The sequence below is a fragment of the Phragmites australis genome, chromosome 3, assembly GCF_958298935.1.
Source record: "Phragmites australis chromosome 3, lpPhrAust1.1, whole genome shotgun sequence".
In the NCBI taxonomy this organism is placed as follows: Eukaryota; Viridiplantae; Streptophyta; class Magnoliopsida; order Poales; family Poaceae; genus Phragmites; species Phragmites australis.
The window spans coordinates 42,216,422-42,238,577 of NC_084923.1; the positions used below are offsets into that span (position 1 = coordinate 42,216,422).

Below are 22,156 nucleotides of genomic sequence, written 5' to 3' on the forward strand. Positions count from 1 at the left end.
AGTCACCAGTACAAAGGAAGAAACTGCACAGGTCTGGTCCTACGCCATCAACGTCTTGGCAGAGAAGTTCAACCATATCCCAAGCATCCTAGCGGTGAGGACGGCGAAGGATGTGGTGATGGCGGTGAAAGCCACGGCGGAGTACGTTCTCCAGTGCTACTGCTGCTGTGACCCTACCTTCAACCTTGAGGTTGTTGGGGAGGAGGTTGTGACCGCTGGTCCTGAAGCCGAGGCGAGGCTGTAGGCAGACTGCCAAGGGTCAGTGGAGTATGTAGGGTATCTCTTCTGGTTGGTGACCACCAAAGAGCAAATGTCGCCCTATAACTTAGGCTTGTATCATATTTGAATGAACTTTTCCATTTCTTTGATGAGCTTGTGTCACTGTTGTGGTCAAAGAGCTCTTGCGTTGACTAGCCCACCTGCTCGCTCTGCTACATCGACAACTCCATCGACCAGCGCGGTCAGGAAGCAGTGGCCGAGTGTGAACTTAGGTTTGTGGTTGAACAAGAGATCCTGTAGAGCGATCTTCGAGGTGCACCAGCCTTGCCCCAGACTAAGCCACATGTAGTCTTAGGCTAGCTAAGTAAGACTCGACCAATTGATTCCTGCGTATTTTGCAACATGTTTCTTTGACCAGATTACCGGGAGGATCTGTTGGAGGCGCAAAGGGACCTAGAGCGGATGATGAGGGAAAACAACCAGTCGCGGGCATATTTCTACGATTGCCTTAGTCGGATATTTTCTCCCTTCGACTCGCTGCTTCGGTCCGTGAATGGTCATATCGATTAGCTCTTGGCGGCATTCGAGGAGGCAGGTGAACTCGAGTAGATGCTTTGTGACACCGTTGGCGACCACCTTTTTGAGGTCAAAGTCTATGGCACCTGCCTTGCTCTTGCCTTCGTCAGCGTGCATTTCCCAAACCTCGACCTTGCTTTGACAGTCTCCAAAGGCTTCGTCGGTGCCCAGAAGACCACGGCGGAGCTTCACAAACTTGCTGACTCATATCTATTCGTGTCTCACTCTCTTCTTTGGACCGTTTGATTCGAACCACTGAGAAGCATTTTAGATCCTAAGGACACTAAACGAATTGTTAGAACCAACCCCCGGGCGTTACCCGGGAGATGATTTTGTAACCTAAGGACTTGCTCCTAAATAGATTTTACCTGCGCTCATGTGGTGAGTAGGCTCTGATTGCTTGTTACTCGTAGCTTTGGGGACAAGGTTTTTCGAACCGCTCAATAGTTAGGTTTGTGCTGCCTAGGACAACTTTTAGCATGACAAGCCCTTCGGTGCTCGAGCAACAATTTTCTTTCCCCCCAAAGCGACTTGGTACTCACAATATGTGTGAACAAGCAACATAATCTAGGAGCGTAAAATAATCTATGAGCATAAAAGGAACACAAATTTAACATTACTCTAGCCCCTGATCGTCTGGTGAATCAGAAAGACTTACAAGCCGAGGGCGGTCCGCTCTTGTCCGGTAGATCTTGCAAAATAGAGCATCTGATCAGCGGGAGGGTTGCTGATCAGGCAGTTTAACCTTTGAATCAGAAAAACTTACAAGCCGAGTGCAATCCGCTCTTGTCCGGGAGATCCTGCAAAATAGAAAAAAATGGGCTCATGCTTGAGCAGCCTTACACATTGAACTTACGCTACTGATTTATGTTCCATGAATTGTGTAATTCACGGTCGTCCTCCATAGCTAGTTTTACCACACCAGGTCAGGTAACCTCGACCACTGTGTAGGATCCTTCCCACTTGGGGAAGAGCTTGTTCCGTCCTGCCTTATTATGAATTTTTCCTTAGTACGAGGTCGCCTACAACCAGGGTTCGCTCTTGCACCCTGCGGTCATGGTAATGCCTGAGGCTTTGCTGGTATCGAGCTACTCGAATTAGAGCACGATCGTGGAACTCTTGGATCAGGTTCGTGTCATCTTCCCATGGAGCCACCTTGTCTTCATATGAGTAGCGGATTACTCTAGGAGATTGGAGGGCGATCTCGGAGGTGAGCATTGTTTCATTGCTAAAAACCAAGAAGAATGGAGTTTCGGCCGTGGCTCTGATAGGCGTCGTTTGCAGCGACCAAAGTACCATGGGGAGTTCGTCCACCCAACGTCTCGAATAGCTCTGAAGCCGATCGAAGACTCAAGTTTTGACCCCTTGTAGTATCATCCCATTTGCCCTTTCGACCTGACCATTGCTTTGGACGTGTGCCACTGACGCGTAGCATACTTTGGTCCCGATCTCTTCGCAGTAGTCTTTAAAAGTGCTATTGATGAACTGTGCCCCGTTGTCTATAATTATGCGGTTGAACCGCACTACCAGCCCCGTATGAACTTAATTGCTGTCGTGGCGGTGATCTTCCTGACCGACTCGGCCTCAATCCACTTAGTGAATTTGTCGACTACCACAAACTGGAATTATAAACTGTGAGGAGCCTTAGAGAATGGTCCCACAATATCGAGCCCCCAAACAGTGAAAGACTAAGAGAGTGGTATGGTTTGCAGTGTTTGGGCTGGTAGGTTAGTTTGTCGGCCATGGTTCTGACACGAATCACACCGTTTCACCAGCACACAAGCATCCTAGAGGGTCGTGGGCCAATAGAATCCTTGTCAGAATGCTTTTCTGACTAGAGTGCGGTATGAAGTGTGGATACCACATATGCCTCTGTGGATATCAGAGAGCAAAGCACTCCCCTCTTCCTTAGTGATGTATTCCAGTAAAAGGCCATTGCTCCCCATACGGTAGAGGTGTCCTTCTACTACGGAGTATCTGCAGGCTTGTCGCGTGACCTTTTCTGCTGACGCGTCATCGTCAGGGATCGCTTGATTATGAAGGTATACCAAGATCCGATCCATCCAGGTCATGCCTGAATCAAGCTGGGCGACCACATTATGGACACCCGAGGACTGCACCAAAGGAGGCGTTGCCTCCAAAGGTATTACCTCGGGTGCTATGTTTCTGAACGGAGCATCCCCTTCACCTTAGCCCGAGACCGCGATGGATGGTTGTGTGAGTCTTTCTTCAAAGACTCCGACCGGGACAAGTACGCAAGAAGAAGCGACACGGGCCAGCTCATCAGCGAGGAAGTTGTCCCTGCGCAAGATGTGTTTAACCTCAAAACTGATAAAACGTCGCTCCAGCTTTCTCACTTAAGTGAGGTACGCCACAATTATCCGATCTGAGCATTGAAACTCTTTTTGCACTTGGTTTACGACCAGTAGTGAGTCCCCTTCCACTAGCAGACGTTTTATACTAAGTGCAGAGGCTACTCTCATTCCGGACAAGATGCCATCATATTCTGCAACATTGTTAGTGGCAGGAAACATAATTGAACTATGTAACTGAGGGTGTCACCGGTCGGTGAGGTTAAGGCCACTCTAGCCCCTATTCCCTTTAGTGTGAATGACCTATTGAAGTGCGTGGTCCAGTGCTCCTCTGCCTCTGATTGTTATTCCTTCTAGGGCCCTAAGGACGACCACTCAGCCACAAAATCGACCAACGCCTGGGACTTGATAGCTGTCAGGGGGACAAACTGAATATTGAATTCCTCGAGCTCCACTGCCCACTTCGTTGTTCTCCTTGCTGCATCCTTGTTGTGGAGGATCTCCCTAATCGGGAGCGAGGAGGCTAGCTTGATTTTGTGGGGCTAGAAGTAATAGTGCATGAGCTTACAAAAGGTCATTAGCACGGCGTACAACATCTTTTGTGCTTGCGGGTATCGAGCCTTCAGTATGTGTAGAACTTCACTGATGTAGTAGACTGGTCATTGAAGACCTTCACGCTCAACTACCAGAACCGCACTTGCAACTTGTGGGATAGCTGCAACATAGAGCAAGAGCTCCTCATCTGGCTGAGGAGCAATTAGTATAGAAGGGGAAGAGAGGTACCTTTTGAGATCTTGAAAAGCCGCCTCCATTTCTGGCGTCAACAGGAAATTGTTGTTTTTCTTCAGTAGCCTAAAAAGCAGTAGCCCCTTCTCTCCCTTCCTCGAGATGAACCTTCTCGGCGCTGCCATGCATCCCGTCAAGTTCTGGAGTTCCTTCAACCTAGTCAGAGATCTCATCTGATCAATTGCTTTGATCTTTTCAGGGTTTGTTTCTATCCCCCAGATGGACGTGAGGAAACCGAGCAACTTCCCTAATAGGACTCCGAACGTGCACTTCTTCAGGTTCAACTTCGTGCGGTACTTTCAAAGGTTGTCGAACGTCTCTTGGAGGTTCGCGATCACGATGTCATCGGTCATGCTTTTTATGACTATGTCATCAACATAAGCCTTGACATTTCTATTAAGCTGTGGTCGAAGGTTGAGCTGAATGCATCGTTGGTAAGTAGCACCGGTGCTTTCTAAGCCAAAAGGCATAATTACATAGCAAAAGACCCTGAAGGGCATTACAAAAGCACTTTTATCCTCATCTACCCCATACATCCTAATCTGATGGTACCCTGAATGGGCATCTAAGAAGCATAGCAAGTCGCCTCCTAAAATCGAATCAACAAGCTGGTGGATCCGGGGTAGAGGGAAGAGATCCTTTGGGCACGCTTTGTTGAGTTCGGTGAAGTTGATGCACATTCTCCACTTACCATTGGGTTTTTGGAACATGACGGGTTAACCAACCACTCTGGGTACCGCACCTCTCAGATGAAGCCTGCTTCCAAGAGCTTGTCGATCTTCTCACGAAGTGCTTCCTTTCGGTCAAGTGCAAACCAGCGCACCTTTCGCTTTATAGGTCGCGCGTCGTGTCGCACTGACAACTTGTGCTCGATGACCTCCCTAGGGACCCCAGGCATATCAGACGGACTCTAAAAAAAGACCTCCGTGTTTGCCCGGAGGAAAGTGTTGAGCGCAAGTTCCTATTTTGGGTCTAGGCCGGCCCCGATCTGGACCGTACTGGATAGGTCGGCGTCGTCTATGCAAATTGCCTAAAGTCGGCCGTCGGGATTGGCGATGACGTGAACCTTCTCTAGACAGCCGCTTAGCCCGGCGTTCTTGGGCTATGAGCTGGGAGTTATCTCGACCATGTCGAGGCTCCTCTTGTTGCAGTGTAAGGCCATCTTTTGGTTGCCCAAAATAGTGATGGCTCACTTGGGACCAGAGATCTTGACTACTGGTATGCATAGTGGGAGACGACCATGAACTGGGCCATTGCTAGTCGCCCTAGGATAGCATTATACGTGGTCCCGAAATTTGCTGCATCGAATTGAAAGTGACGGGCAGCTTGATTTGCCCAAAGGCTTGGGCGAATAGCTGGGGATGATCACGAAGAAGGGAGGAGATGGTTTCAATGCATTCCTCGGGATCTGCAGGGCATCTAATGCTTTAGTGAAGGGGAGGTTGATGGAACTACCTCCATGTACCAGCACGTGCCCCATTAGGATATTGTGCACGGTGGGCTCGACCACGACGGGGTAACATCTGGGGTGCTGGATGCATGCGCAGTGTTCCTCCTGGCTAAATCTGAGGGGTACCTCCGACCACTTTAGTCACGAACTTGGGCCCAGCATGGTTGTGCATACCTCACGGACCACCAACTTGTACTCCTGATTTGAGGAATACATCACGTCACCCCCAAAGATATGGTGGAACATGTGCTCGGGCTGCTAGAAACCCAGAGCCGATTGGTCGGGATTGGCCCCATCCTCACCAGCGTCGTTGCGCCCAGGTTTGTGGCCCCCAAGCTCTTTATCTATAACGCGTACGGCCTTGCATTCAGTCAGGTCATGTGCGTCGGTACAGTGGATCGAGCAGTAGCCTCAGCCCTTTTTTCGGTCCTTCTTCTTGTAGCATCGGTGCGGTTGGCCAGCCTACTCGACTACCACGACATCGGGTGGTCCAGCCTTGCACTTATTCTTCATTTTCTCCATCCAGTCGGCCCCTTTGGAAGGGATGGCCTGGTCGGAGGTCGCCTACTACCTCATGTCGATCTGGCGCTCTCGAGCCTCAGCGGCTTGGGCACTTATCCGTGCGCCCAAAGAGCTCGGTGGTGCTCCGAACCTCTTCGGTGACTAGTTTTTTTGACCATCTTCTCGTCTTTGACCCCCCCCCTCCGGAAAGCTATGACCATAGACTCGCCTGTGATCTTTGGAATGGTATTTTGGTATTCAGTGAAATGCCAGATGTAATCTCACAGCGACTCGCCATGCCGTGCCTAACCTAGTACATGTCATCCTTGACCCCTGATCGGGCATACGTTCCCTAGAAGTCAGTGATGAACTGGTTGCACAAGTCTTCTCAGGAATGGACTGGCCCGCAGGGAAGGTTCATGAGCCAGGACCGAGGCGAACCGGTTAGGACGGTCGGGAAATAGTTCACCATGACCTTCCCATCACAGCTCGTGGCTTGCACCATGGTGGTGTAGATCTACAGGAACTCCTCCGGGTTGGTCGAGCTATTGTACTTTTCGACTAAAACTGGTTGGACCTCTGGTCGGACCTTGTTCGGCCAGCGCCCTCCCGCAGCCAAGAAGAGAAAGCATTGCACTCCATCCTATAATGGGGAGCCTCTTATCGATGCACAACTTTGCGCATCCAAGGAGAGAGCTGACAGTCTCGCAGCCTTGGTGATGGGATCGAGGAGTCTGATGTCTCTCTATGAGGGGAAGGCGAATGACAGGCCCGCTTGTCTTTTTTCTGCTCTCGCCGGGCGAGATACTCCTGCTTTTGGGTGGCCCTCTGGACCTGGATTCCGTCGCGGAGGTTGCGGTGGCGAAGAGAGTCACACAGGTTAGCGAGTGGATTGTCCTGGCATGGTGGGGGTCCCCGTGTACTCCCTGTTACTGAGGGAGCACGGGTTCTCTCCCGCCAAGAGGTCCACTGCGAATCTTGTCGACCGCGACCTCGATCACTCCTTGTGATGGACGAGATGGCTGCTACCACGGTCTAGCGTCAAGCGGTCTCTACTAAGAGGCTGAGGTCTTGCAGCCATGGCGCTACCGGTGAACTCTCCGGTACCGCCACCAGCGGGTGGCTAAGAAGTACTCGCGCGGTCTGCATTTTCTGCGTGAGTCCATGGTGTGGCATGACGACCTTGAAGATGTCGCCGCCAAGGGCTCCACCTGAAGCGGGAACTCCTCCAGATGGCGTTGTAGTCGTAGGGCAGTATAGGACCACCTCTATGCCTAGTGCCAGGCTGGTTTCCCTCTTGGCCAATGGCCTGGGGCTCACCTCCGGTTCCTAAGACACGAGCGTCTCTACTGTCGCTCGTTGCATGGTCCATCGTGCAGACTTCACGTTCAGTCTCCAAATCCTCAAACTCCATCACGGTGTCCTATGCTTGGAGCATACCAGGCTCGTCTAGGTCGTACCCCATGACGAAAACCTCACGATAGCCAGTATCCTCGAAACAGGACTCAGCATCCAATTTATGTGGACTTAGTCCATGCACCAGCACGAATCCGATGTATAAATAAATGATCTCCTGGCCATATGTACAACCAAACCACTGGCCTCAACCTCGATAACTCCGACAAAAATGGCATCCGATCCTTTCCCCAAGAAATACATGCCGGATACTACACCTGATGGGGTTAAAGTGCCCATATGCTGGTGTGGAGACCATTGTAGGGTGGTGAAGTCATTCGAGTTCTCCTACACCTACGGAAGGAGGTTCTTCATATGTCGCAACTACGAGTACGATCCATCTTAGGGAAGCACCAATATTGGCTCCTGCCCCAAGGAATAACTTCTGGCCAAACTACTCCAAAAACAACTAAGATTTATCACTTAACTTTTTTTATCTTCATTGCAGTCGCCACCACTACCATGTGACTTCTTATAATGGCTGGATACTAAGCAGTCAGAAGCAAATGTGTTCCTCCTTTACACTGAGCCCCACACCGCTTAGAGACACTTCCATGATATGGAAGCGGATGAAAAGAGGGAGGCTATGCGCAAGCGCATTCAGGAGGAGCAGCAGAAGATGATGGAGGAGCATAAACCACATAATGGTAGAGGCCTGTGAGGCAGAGAGGGAGAGGAAGCGCGAGAGGGCGCATGACGTAGGACTAGAAGCGACGAGGAAGGGAAAGTAACCACATTGCACTCAGTAGATCAGATATTGTAATCTTTACATTCCCTAAGCCATATCAGGTTTAGATGTGATACTTGTTTAGGTTATAATGATCGTATACCGTACATGTCAACGCCCGTGTATATCGTAGTTCCCATTAAAATCACCGTATTCAACTTTTCGTTTTTGTTAAATTCAGGTATCCAAAATATCCCATAAACATCTAATGGCACTGGACTATTTGACAAAAAAAAATTACGGCACACGTACGCCTATTCTATCGCAAATTAAGTTAATTTGGCGAAAGTAAGGTATCGCTCGTTAATTGGGTGACACATTGCTATCGCCCATTCAATGGGCGTGACAAAGGTGTCGCCCATTCACCGGGCGACAACAAGGTCTCGCCCAGCGAACGGATAACGCGTGTCACGTCACTGGATTTTTTTATTCCCTAATAGCTGGGGCCAGCAAAGTGTCGTCCGTTGATGAACATGTGATGATAGTCTATTGTTGTAATTTTTTAAAACAACAGTATAATTATATATATATAATATTCTGCAGGTATGCTCACTGTAGTTCATGTCTACGTATACCCTACAAGTTGTAACTCACAGTGTTTTCGATTGTAACTCATAATGTTTCGGGTTGTAACTAGGGGATGTGCGCAATGCGAATAACAAGTTGTAACTCATAGTGTTAGCTTCTCGTGTTGCAATTATGCATTTATGGACGTGAAGTTGTAACTGATCTACTTAACAAGTTGTAACTCACAGTGTTTCGAGTTGTAACTGGAGGATGTGCGCGGTGCGAATAACAAGTTGTAACTCATAATGTTAGCTTCACGTGTTGCAATTATTAATTTCTGGACGTGAAGTTGTAACTGATCTACCTAACAAGTTGTAACTCATAGTGTTTCGGGTTGTAACTGGGGGCAGTGCGAATAACAAGTTATAACTCACAGGGTTAGCTTCTGTGTTGCAATTATGCATTTCTGGACGTGAAGTTGTAACTGTTCTACCTAACATGTTGTAACTTACAGTGTTTTGGGTTATAACTAGAAGATATACATAGTGCAAATAGCAACTCGCCGAGACGAATGGATGCTGCTCTCCATTATGGAGACCAATGGATGTTGCTCTCCTAATTTTTTTTATTTTTTATTTTTTAAATTTAGTAATTTTAGGCCTCCATTTGAAAAAAAAATATGGCAGCATCCTCTACATAATAATTTTTTCAGATTTTTTTAACTATTTACATATTGTTTTGAACTTTAAGAGCCATGAAATACTATATTTTTATTTTATTTTAATATGTCGCCCATTAGAAAGGTGACGAGTTTATTTTTTTAAACTTGTCATCCGTTAGAAGTGTGACAGACACCTAGAGTTGCTATTTTTTTCAAACGTTAATTGCTAGATTTGAAAAAAAAAAAAAACTTGCTCTCCTCCTCCTTGCGTTTCTACCGGCCCAATGACTGCAGCCGTTGTTCGGTTTTTCACAGGATCATCTAGTGAAAATTCTTGCCAAATACCCGTGCAACCACACATGTGTTCTCGGGAGGGATGAACGAAAATAAATTCTATACAACGATGCATCTTTATACAGCAGTATCTGAATGTTCATCATTTGTTCTCAACGTGGATCTCAAAATGGTGATGAGGTTCACTCAACATTAATCATATATGTCAAATAATAAATATGCAAAATAATTTTCTATTAATGTGAGATCCACCCCTTTAAAATTCACATGGAGAACAAATCGCAGAGATCCCGTTAGTGCTGCACGAGGTGTTGCATACAATTTATTCCCGGGAGGAACGGCCCATTTCCGTGCACGCGCTTTCACCTTGCGCCTTACGGCACTTTCATGGCTATACATACCCGAATAACCCGACCAAGATCGATCGTCGTTGCGTCTCGAAAGACAAGTCGGTGCTTGCTGCCCATGGGCGTCCGCGCGAGATCATCGAGTTCGATGTGCATACTGCTGCTGGTCGTGGGGCTCACGGCCGTGGTGACCGCGGCCGCGCACGGTGCGAGGACGACGGGGCCTGGGGGTGGGACGCTCGGGCGCGGCGGCTTGGCGGGCGCGTCGCGGGCCGAGCCATCGTGCTGCACCCACGATGCGAGCGCGAGGGGCAGCTCATGCTGCCCGCAGATGCTCCCGCCTCCGTAACACTCGAAACACTCGAAACGTCAACTGTGTAGATTATTTGGTTGGTTTTTACCTCAAAAAAGTAAATTAATTGGTTTGATTGTCGTCCCAAACATGTGTAAATTCTTGTTTGGGTTTGATTCATTCATTCACTCTCAACCCCATCGTCAGTAGCAGCGTTCGTTATTTTCCCATTTCTATTTCATCATATATTGGTCGTCCTTAGTTTCGAAAGAATATTTTTGTATAGTTGTCATGTGAACTGACTTCGGAATACGAAATATGAAATGAATTCCGCTTTGTTATGTGTGTACCGCCTCTACGGGCATTTTGCAAATCATGAACTTCATCATGTCAAATCCTCAAATTCATGAACTGCTTCGTGTCAATATATGTCCGCATCTTTTCATTAGTACCAAGTGTCGTAATACCTCGAAAATCCACCTTGATTCCAAGAATCTATGAAAATTCACCCGCTCCAAAAGAAGTCGAATGGTTTGCAAGACTTTTGACGAATTACATGTAGATGGCCGAAAATCAAAATGGCATGGCATTAGCAAAATTTTTCAAATCTAGAATGTACCGAAGAATCAAGGAAAAGATCATCTTATCAATGACTACTCTTTCCAAGCTGCTACGACGTCTCCTTACAAGATCAGCCTCCTCTAACGTGTTGATGGCAAGTGACGGATAAACAGTTCACCGTTACCGTTTATTTGTGACTTTCCTTCGAACAAACAATATTGATAGTTACAGTAATTTACAGTGAATCACTGTGATCACAACGCTAAAGCAGAAGTACTGCACATACACTTCTTATTTTACATGTACTGTAGCAGCTGTTGCGGGATACCTCCTTCCATTCTCCCAGCGCTGTGTCATGGGCTCATCGCCACCTCGCAGAAAAAGCCAAATAAATCCAGAAATTCAGTAAAAAAAAAAATTAGAAGCACATAACAAACGCGACCGGGAAAAGAAGTATCCTCCTCTGCGCCCGTTACTCCGCCTCCGCTCCTCGTCGCCGCGCGGCGCGGCGACGTCGTCCTCGGCTAGGGTTCGCGAGGGCTCGCTCGGCGCCTTCTCGTTGTTGCCGCCTCGGCCGCCGATGTCGCTCCGATCCGGCGGCCGACAGCTCTCCTTCGGGCTCCTCGCCGGCGACCTCTCCGCCGACGACGCGGATGACCTCTCCCCTCGCTCCCTCCCCGACACCACGACCGATGGCCAGCGCCGCCGCAGGCGGCGCTCCAAGCTTAAGCGTGGGTTCCGGGGCCCCCCGATCGAGGAGGTGGCCGCGGAGGGGGAGCCACGCGAGGGCGGCGTCGACGCGGACGCGGCGTTCAGGGTCACGGATCTGAGATCGGCGGTGGAGACGGTGTGCGAGAGCTCGGACGCCGACAGGTCTGCGGCGAGCTGCGTGACGTACGTCGGTTTGGAGCTGAGGCAGAGGAGCGTGTCCGGGAGCGGGAGGCTGTTGGCAGCGTCTGCGGAGGATGGAACCAGCAGCTGCGGCAGCAGCACGCGGGAGACTGCCGCGGCTGCCGCGGCGGTGGCAGATGCGGCGGCCGCGGCGTGGCGGCCTGAGGCGAATGGGGGCGTGAAGAAGAAGCTGGAGAAGGAGGAGTCGCTAGACTGGGAAAAGTTCATGAAGGATAACAGCAACATTCTCGGAGGTACAGATCTCGCTGTTCATTTATAATTCTGCAAACATAACTTGTTTCTCGTCCCTCGATTTTTATGATGCGATTGTCGTTTCACCTGCCCTGGCCTTAGACCGTGCATATTGAATAGAAATTGCTGATATGGTTCTCCTACATTTTCGTTCGGATGAGCAAAGCAAAATGCGCCATTTGTGAGTTTTGTCCAGCATAGACTAGGAGCATTAGGCCTGGAAAACGGAACAGTTCGAAGTACAGATGTTTATGCTTTCGTGAAATTTGAGAGATGATATGATCCGAAATACAGAGCAATGCAGTTTAGAACGAACATGGGTACCATGCCTTTTGTGGGCTTGTTTGTAGATTTTATTGGGAAAGCTCCAAAGAAACATATTATAACCTTCCGCATGTTCCAGCATATTGACAAGGCTGGATTGAGTTTCTGTGACTTCTCTTAAAACCCTCAGCAATATAAGGTCAAATTGCTCTAAATATTTATAATTGAATCTGAGTACATTTACACCAGGGCAGTAGAGTGTGTTTTTTAGGAAACTTTGGGTTTTTCTGTCATTACCAGTTTGTAGATTTGTTTTTTTGTCCTTTTTTGCATTGCAGTGGGTGATAGCGGTATATTGAATTAATAAGCTCTTTACATTCATATTTACATCTATTTTCAACTACTATGCTACTGCAGAAGTCGAACACCTTGACAACTCACCATTCAGATACTTCCTTGGAGAACTCTATGGTGGCAATTCACTTAGAAGCACAATTGCAGTGGGTAATGAGAAGAAGCGGCAGCGGGTGTACAACACTATGTTTCATGTCCCTTGGAGATGTGAGCGGGTATACATCTGCACTCTTAATAATGCTACTTGTGTTACGCCCTATGCGTGAGAATAATTGGAATTATGGGCAGTTCTAGTTTAGTAACTTGCTTGGCCAGGCATTGGTGGAAACAGGTTCCAGTATGCAAGAGTTATCGTCAATTTACGATATTAATGAAGCCATATAGCACCACATATTTTTAACTAAGAACAGATATGGATGCATTCTGATCCTGGTCAGGGTATTGATAGGTACAAGTAAATATGAATTTGGGTAGAAAGTTGAGTGGACTAACAAAAGAATGTACTTCTATTTGATTAAATGTAGCTAAAGGTTTTAGACTGTAGTTTGAAAACATGTGACCCATGGTAAAATTTTATGCAGTCAAAACTAGGAAAAATGACATGTCATTATTTTTTTTTAAAAAAAGTGCAATGTTTAATTCTCAAGAAGGTACAGGATCTATTATACATAAACAAGTGGTTATAGACTTATAGTGTCGAACTGTCAAAGTAATAAAAAAGGATACATGATAATTAGACAAATTTGATAAATAAGTCAAAGAGTAACTTTATGGATTTGATATAGTTTTATGTATGATCATGTGTGCATATATTGTATCTGCTGCTATAGACTTGATTTTGTCAGCAATTCAAGTGATTACATCATATTCTGATGTGATCCTGACAAAATAGGCACAATGGATCATGCATTGTTCAATATTTATTATGTTTTAGGAGTTACTGTACATTTCTTTATTTGACAGGGAGATGTTTGATTGTGATAAAATGCTGCAGCTAATTCTCACAGGATTCTTTGTCTGCTTGGATTCCTTTCTGTCTTTGCTTACAATTATGCCTGCACGGATCGTCATTACTGTCTGGCGGGTGCTGAAAATGAGGTGAGCTTTCAGTTCTAGTGTACATTATATGGTTGTGTTTTGTTAGGAATAGCAACTTATATTCATTGGTAGTCCATGGGGGCAATATATAGAGTACATGAGGGAAACCCTAGCCTAGGAGATTACCATAATACCATTGACTATTATACCCTTTTCCCCCCTCTCACATGCAAGGCGTATGCAATAGCGTTGCATTTGAAAGAGGTGACAATAAGTAATAAACTTAGGCAATATAAAACTAATGCATTCAAAATCTATATCTTCAAAACTGTCGTAGAATGGAGCCTTGATAATCCTGTCGAATCAGCCGAAGAAGTGCAAAGTGAAGCACATAAGTAAAGTCGTGATGATGACAACAAAAAAATGTCCTTGGTCAAGAATCGCAACAAAGCGATGATGAGAAGCAAGACAACAAAAGAAGTTGTCACTAAGGCTACGAAAAGACCTAGATGACACAATTGCATTAATAATAACGGGAAATGATTAGCCAAACAAAGACAGATGTTTAGCTAATCACAAAAGAATTCGACTAATGGACGAAAGAATATGTGGACTCACACGGCATAGATGAACCCAAAGAGAAACTAAGACTTGGATGGACACAACGGAATTGCAAAGACGCTAATACGAGGCTAAGACATTAGCAGGCAACAACAACAAAGCAAAATCCTAGCATGGCAGCATGCCACCACATTAAGACGCAAATGAAATCGTCAATATAGTGGTAGGAGCAAAGCACAGCCTAGCAGCAGCACCACACAATGGGTAGCACAACAGCAGCAACAAAACATAACTGCAACAGCACTAGCACAGCATGGACATAAACAAAAGCCTTGCAGCAAACACCATCAACGAGCGGTGAATGGAGAAGAGTGCTTCCGAAGAGCTCCTCCGAAGAAGTGAATGGAGAAGAGCACGCAACAGAACACACATCGGAGTAGAGCCACGCCGATAGAGGTGGAAGAGCAACCTGCAACGAGCAGATCCATCGGTCGCTTTCCAAATCCCGGCAGCAGCAATATCGAAGATCTGGTGGAGAAGGTCCTAGCGGGGGCGCTTGACAAGGCCTCGGTGGAGAGACATCCCGGCAGCGGAGAAGAACCACGTTGGGCGGTGCCATTAGTGGATCTAGCAAAAAACCACAATGGGCCCTGAGCAAAAGAGACGATAGCGACAACGTGAATAGCCGGCAATGACGATGGCATGAAGAACCACGCCGTGGCGAGCTGACGGGAGCGTTCTTGGCGTCAGAGCTCCATACGGCATGCGCATTGGGTCCGTGGGCGGCGAGAGAGTATGTGGATGAGACGGATCCGGTGGTGAGCGCAACCTCGGGGTGGTCGGCGGCGACCTGAAGGTGGGAGGCGGCCTGGGGGTGAGTGGCAGCGACCTGGATCCAGCTAGGAGCCGCCGAATCGGACGTGGGGCTTGGCGGACCGATCGAAGAGGGGGCGGAGAGGAGCCGGGGAGGCAATGGCGGAGCTCAGATTGGGCTGGGAGCTCTAGGCGGTGAGAAGCCGAGGGCGGCCCGGCGTGGGAGACGGCCAGCTTGAGAGGTGGTAGGCAGACGAGATTCGGCCATGGTAGGCCGGCGGCGAGAATCCGGCAGCAACTCCGGATCGGGATCAAGCCGGGCGGCGAGAGGATCCAGCCAAGGGCAGTTGGGAAAACATTAGATGGCGGATCCGGCCAACCACCACTGACGCCGTGCAAAATCGGCAGCCGCCACTTGCAGAAGGCCGCCTCCGCATGGATCCAAGATGCCAACAAGAAGGGGTAGTGAAACGCGATGGAAGACGGGAAGGAGTCGGCCGGGCTAATCCGACCAGATCCAAGCGGCAGCAGAGAGAGGCCGACGGGAGAGAAGTCAACGGGACAAGTTGCGGTGTCAAAAAAAAAAAAAACTAGCTGTGATACCATGTTAAGAATAGCAAGTTGTATTCAGTGGTAGCCCATGTGAGCAATATATAGAGTATATAAGGGAAATCTTAGACTAGAAGATTGCCATAATACCTTTGACTATTGTACCCTTAACATGTTTAAGGTGCCTGAAGCAGATGTTATCATTGTACTGCTGATTATGCTTGATTCCGTGTCATACTAGGATTATTTTTGTTCAAAAGAATACCATTTTGGATTTAAGATTTTAAATCACATCTTTGTTGTCTATAATCACATCTGAAGATGACTTGCTGGACTGGGTTTAGGGTATCTTATTTTTTGTCTGATTTGATGGCTTCTTGCTTAAACTTAGAGCTAACAAAAGTTTAAACCCTCACCATTACTCATTGGGCTTCTTAGATAAGCGTAATCCTCATTTGCATTGAGAATTGTACGCTGTCTGGCCTTGGATTTTCTGTGTATCTTGTTTCTATTGGAAGTTAAGCTGTCTGAAGAGAGCCTCAGTATATTTTGGGATTTACAAGAGTTATTTATTTCTTATATATAAAACATGTTGAAAACTTACATGCATTCTAGTTGACATGATCTCGATTTTCAAATACATAGTTGTGTAAAAATAAGTCAAGTTTTATTTGTTTCCACTATTCCAGTTTATGCTTTGTATCATCCATTGCTGGTGTTGCTTACTGGGTAGGTGGTCTTTGATAAGCTGATCAAGCATAAATCTATGATAGACATGACTTTAGTAGTGCAAGAAACCCTGCCAAATTTTTACTTTTTTCTTCATTTTTTGTTCTGATGCACTGAATGCTTCTAGCTTTTATCTCTTTTAGTGACTTTTCAAGCATTTACCTGTATTTACCAGCTTTTTTGCACAAGCCACTCTTTTCAGTTAATCGCTCTTTTGTGGCCATATTGAATCATGTAATTATTTATCCATTGTATTTGTGACAGGCAATTTCTGCGGCCAAATGCTGCTGATTTATCAGATTACGGATGCTTTGTAGTTCTAGCCCTAGGAGTTGCTTCCTTGCAAATGATAGGTTGGTTTTCATACTTGATTTTGCTAACATGTGTAGATAACCTACACACATTTGATGATCCACCCACAATTGGTTCTTGTTTGTGGCAGATATTAGCTTGATTTACCATGTCATTCGTGGTCAGGGCACAATCAAACTGTATGTAGTATACAATGTTCTAGAGGTGAGTAAACTGTTCATTTGAAATTCACTTGTATCATTTGTAATTTATGCAGTTAACCTTGTATTTTACTTTTAGATCTTTGACAAACTCTGTCAATCATTTGGTGAGGATGTATTGCAAGTTTTGTTCAACTCAGCTGAGGGACTATCAACATGTTCAACAGATAATGTGACATTTGAACTGATGCGATTCCTTTTGGATGAGGTGATTGCTGTTGTAGCATTTGATATCCTTTTCTGAAAGTTGCATTAGCTAATCTTGTTATTTACTATAGGTTAATTTAGTTACATTCTATAATTTCTTGCTATCTATTTTTCCTTCCATGGTAGATGTACATTGATTTGAGTTTTATTTAACATCAGGCTGTTGCAATTACATTGTCAATTTACTTGCATTGCTTCTGCCGCTGTTGCTATTTGATGATTATCTAACATCTATATTTGAATTCCTTAACAAGCCATACTTGTCCATTCATTTGTCCTGTTAGCTCAGGCTATCACCTTGTCAACATGTATTATTGCTCACAACAATGCATTATTTGCTCTGTTGGTATCCAACAATTTTGCTGAGATCAAAAGCAATGTGTTTAAGCGTGTTAGCAAAGAGAACCTTCACAATTTGGTATACTATGGTGAGTGTGCTTTTGATTTTTCACATCTTCATTACTCCAGACAATATGCTTTTCTGTTCGCTGTGCTTTAACTGTTTGACTTGTCCTTTGGATTTTGGTTACTGTGTATACATTTTATCAGTGCAAGGTTCAAAACCATTTCATGCTGTTCCACAAAGAAATTGTGTTCACGGTTTCAAGCAATTGTTTTTTTGAGGGAAAACTGTAGGGGAAGCCCCTACAGTGGTAAAATTATATTATTATATATAAAAAGATACAAGGGAGAGAACAATCAGCACTTACCTAAGTAGGCCAAAAAGAGGGAGAGGGCCGGGGGGGGGGGGGGTGGTGGTTCTGAGACTTAAGTTACAGAGTCTAGCCAGGTGGAGATGTTCAATTTGTAAGCGTGATTCATTTTATGCATCTGGAGATTGGCAACCTCTTTGAAGCAAAATTTCCACTGCTTGAAGGATGGTCTTGTGTTTTGGAAGATCAGGCCGTTCCTTTGTTTCCAGATCTCCCAAGCAACCATCATAAAAATTTTCATGAAGAAATGGCTGTGCGAAATTTCAAGCAATTGTTTGAAGGCTGAAATGAAAAATACCTCCTCTGCATCCAGTACCATGATGCCCTACGTTTAGAAAAGTTCTAATTACGTTTTTTTCCCATTGCTATATGCTTTATTCTTGGTAAAAAAAAATTATATGAAGATGCCATTTATTTGCTTTTAACATTAAAATTTGCAGACATCATTGAGAGATTTCACATAACAGCCTTTCTGCTGTTTGTACTTGCTCAAAATATCTTGGAAGCAGAGGGGCCATGGTTTGACAGTTTTCTTATTGTAAGTTCAACAGGACTATATTTCTTTCTTTATAGTTTCCTCTAGCACTGAGAGACTTTGTTCAAAGAAATATCTCATTAGATTTTGTTTGTTACTGCAGAATGCATCATTGGTGTTTTTTTGTGAAGTACTTATTGATGCCATCAAGCATTCGTTCCTTGCAAAATTTAATGAGATAAAGCCAGTTGCTTATTCAGAGTTTTTGGAAGACCTTTGCAAGCAGGTGAGGTGCTGAATGCTAGTAGTTAACTTCATCTGTTACATGTGTATCTCCATTCTTTTAGCATTTCAGGTTCCAGGGCTTACGTCACTTTGATACTTTAAGCAACCAAATAAACAGCAATTAGGTATGCGGTTATTTATAAGTTAAAATGATTAACACAGAGATACATACACACAGAACATTCATGTTTATTTGCTTAGGAGACATTGATCTTACTACTATTGTGCTAAATTGTTAACTCCTGGGGTTTGTAACTTTGTCAGTGATTCTCTGATGATACTCTGTGTTACTTTATTCTGTTAACTACGGCAACTTTCTCCTGACAGCGGCATTTACAAAGTCCAATATATTTTAGGAACACATTTGGTGAAAAATTGATTTACCATTTGGGCTAATGATTAGGATGTGTTGAAGATTAAAACTCGATATGTTTATATTCCTGCTCCTATCTTGTGATTGCCCCATGGACATTTGTTCAAGCACTACTTTTCTGCTTTGATTCGTTTAGAATGCCAAAAATTTGTGACGGTGCACTTCAATTCCCCAGAATTTGAATCATGTTCATCCAAAAATGTTTTTAATGTCCATCTGCTGAAAAATTCTCTGCAGATTTTGAATGACAAACCTGATGACCGTGAGAAGGACCTGACGTTCATCCCCCTTGCCCCCGCTTGTGTGGTAAGTCCATACCCAAATGTCCACGCTCTTATATTGCTACCTTACATTCTAGATTACTCACGGGCAAAAAGTGCATTGTTTCTTTAGGTAATTCGTGTGTTGACTCCAGTGTATGCTACCCTCCTTCCTGCTGGTCCATTCATCTGGAGAATATTCTGGATTCTGCTTTGGTCAGTTCTGACCTATTTTATGCTCGCCGTATTCAAGATACTCGTGGGGTTGATACTGCGCTGCCTTGCAAATTGGTATGTAAATCTACGGCTCAAAAGAAAGCAACATGTGGACTGAGTACTTGCCACCAAAATTCTGGTGCTAAGACTACATCTTCGAGAAGACATTTGCTGCGGTGCATGAAGTACAGCAAGCACTGCAGCTGCTGGAGTTAAGTCATACATGCCCATATATGACAGAATTCCTGATAGAATAGTACAGCACAGATGAATATCACAGTATCATCTTCTTCCAAGGTTTTCGCCGATTCAAGGAACTGGTTGTAGTCCAATTTTGCGGTGCTTACAGGTTTTTCCTGACCTCTTTTTGTGCATAGTCCATAGCTTCATCCTAAAATTATCTGCTGCCGCATAGTGAAGATGTTTGCAGTCTTGTGGATCAAGTAAGACATGTTTGTACATTTTTTCTAAAAAAGAAAAGACAGTAGTTTCGCGCTGCTGCAGCTCAGCTCGCTAAGATTCTCACACATATTTTTATGCCTTCAAGTCGTAGCCTGCTAGGCAAGTTTCGGTCTCCTTGCCTCCGTCCTGGCTGTCGCTATTTTGTTCTCTTTCTATCTGGCCTTACATTTGGTCACTACCAATTCTTCCGTATGTTTACCAAACTTAACCTAGTATTAATTGCTGGCGTCTTCGTTAAGCATATGCTGCAACGCTCCAGTGCAGTCACCGCGAGCTTTACGGTATGTCAAGTGGCGATGAGCGCGGGCCTGGAAACGGGTTTCCTGGGTCATACGGGCCTGATGGTCCTCCTGAGCCCTGTCGCTCGCACCAGGGTGCATCGATCACGCGAATTGTTTACTCTCTGATCATGTGGTTTTGGGGTCGCGGATTCCACAATCCAGCCAACCTTTAAGCCGCCAGGCGAGTAGACGGTTGGACTGCTCACAGCGACCTGTTAACACGGTGGCATATCGCAGCGTCCTCGTTACCGCCGTGCCGAGAGTGTTTGGGGCTGTGATCACCGTCATGAAGCGGCGGATTCACCACCGTGACCCGCCTCGGGAGAAACGGCCAGCCACCTCGCCGTAAACCCGGGGCCGTCACACGATGCAACGTTGCTTCGTTCCCGGGCAAACCTGGCGCGAACTCTCGAGCAAACGGTGTAGAAAACACACCTCTCGCCGGGTCGGGTCGGCCAGCGGGACGCGCGGGTCTCACTCCCACTGCACTACGCGCTATGGCTTCGCGCGCGCCCCGAGCTCGCCAGCTGCTAGCTTCCATGTCGGTCACGAGGCTGGCCGCGTACATCGACGCCGGCCCGGCGTCCCCCTCCGCCGCGCGCTCCTTTACGTCATCCTCCTCCTCGGCTCCAACCTCGCCACCTTCCCCATCCTACTCTTCCTGCGCGCAGCCTTGGGCCGTCACGGCCGCGCCGACAACAGCAACCTCAGGGACCGCCGCTGTCCCGGAGAAGCAGGAGCTCCCGCTGGACTTCGACGCGTTCGCGGGGCCGCACGAGCTCCCGTACGGGCGCAATCCCAACTGGGGCACCGCCGAGCCGTATGAGCTGATCCACTCGATCAACTCCTCACACTCTCACGCACACAGGCGCTTCTTGCCTTGCCTCTCTGGTGGATGCACACGCACTGCAGCTAGACAACACAAGTAGTTTTTGGCGACGCAGCACACACAGCTCACGTCTTTTCTCTGTTAATTCTTTATATAACAATGCAAACCTGATCACAAGCTAAGACTCCAACGGACGGCTAACCACTAAGTCCTATTCTTAAGCCATTAATACATGCACTGACCTACCATGATTCACGATCCGCATGAACCTGTACTCTAAACTGGCCAAGCCACGCCATTGCGACGTGCTCAGTACCTGAACACCTGCTGTCCACTAGCCGCACAATACACCAACTAGCTTACTCCTAGCTACATACATGCAAAAATCTGGGACATACGTACTACTACGCTTACGTGCATGACCATGCATACACTAACTCTTGCAAAGACTCTAGACAACTACTAGTCAAGATTAGTACTAACACGAACTACGGCCGCCGGTTGGCCACCCGTGCCTGGCCTTCCCGGACCTCCTCGCCGCCTTCCTCACCTACCCAGTCAACGGCTCCTGCCCGGACGACGAGCTCCCAGCGCAGCGGCTCATGCTCCGCGGCTGCGAGCTGCTCCCCCGCCGACGCTGCCGCCCCCCCGCGCCGCGGGACCCGGCGCCGCCGGTGCCGTTCCCAGACGCGCTCCGGTCCACGCCGCCAGACCGCTCCGTCCACTGGCCGCCTACATGCTAGTCCTTCCGCTGCCTCGTCAACTGCGCGCGCTCCCCGCCCTTCGACGACTGCAAGGACTGATTCGACCTCGCCGGCCGGGAGCGCCACCGCTGGCTCAACGCCACCGGCAAGAAGAAGAATCCGATCAACTTCTCCATCGACGAGGTGCTCGCGTCGGCGTCCCCGCCGGGCTCCGTCCGCATCGGGCTCGACATCGGTGGTGGGTCCGGCACACTCGCCGTGCGCATCCGCGAGCGCGGCGTCACCGTGGTGGCCACCACCGTCAACCTCAACGGGCCCTTCAGCGCCTTCGTCGCCGCGCGCGGGATCGTGCCGCTCTCTACGTGAGCGTCGCAGCGCGGCTGCCCTTCTTCGACAACATGCTGGACACCGTGCACTCCATGCACGTGCTCAGCGGCTGGATCCCGGCCGCCGCGCTGCAGTTCGCGCTGTTCGACACTTCGACGTGTACCGGGTGTTCCGGCCCGGCGGGCTGTTCTGGCTGGACCACTTCTTCTGCGGGGAGGCGGAGATGGCGGCGTAGATGGAGGTGGTGGAGAGCGTCGGGTTCGGCAAGGTGAAGTGGGTGACGGGGAGGATATCGCTGGACAGGGACGAGCCGGAGAGGAAGGAGGTGTACCTCTCGGCGCTGCTCCAGAAGCCGCTCAAGAACTCGTGGTGA

The 22,156-nt window shown here is 47.4% G+C and overlaps 1 protein-coding gene and 1 pseudogene across 1 annotated transcript; both read left to right on the forward strand.

Annotated features, from left to right (window-relative positions):
* Window positions 1-11,102: 11,102 nt before the first annotated feature.
* Window positions 11,103-19,697, forward strand: LOC133913164 (protein POLLEN DEFECTIVE IN GUIDANCE 1-like). The gene is made up of 11 exons (XM_062356231.1): window positions 11,103-11,833; window positions 12,513-12,664; window positions 13,444-13,547; window positions 16,404-16,492; window positions 16,582-16,655; window positions 16,731-16,881; window positions 17,119-17,286; window positions 18,012-18,109; window positions 18,210-18,332; window positions 18,942-19,010; window positions 19,098-19,697. Exons 1-11 carry the CDS (start codon window positions 11,269-11,271, stop codon window positions 19,296-19,298), a joined length of 1,794 nt encoding a protein of 597 aa, XP_062212215.1. The 5' UTR covers window positions 11,103-11,268; the 3' UTR covers window positions 19,299-19,697.
* A 723-nt stretch (window positions 19,698-20,420) lies between these two features.
* Window positions 20,421-22,156, forward strand: LOC133910738 (probable methyltransferase At1g29790; annotated as a pseudogene).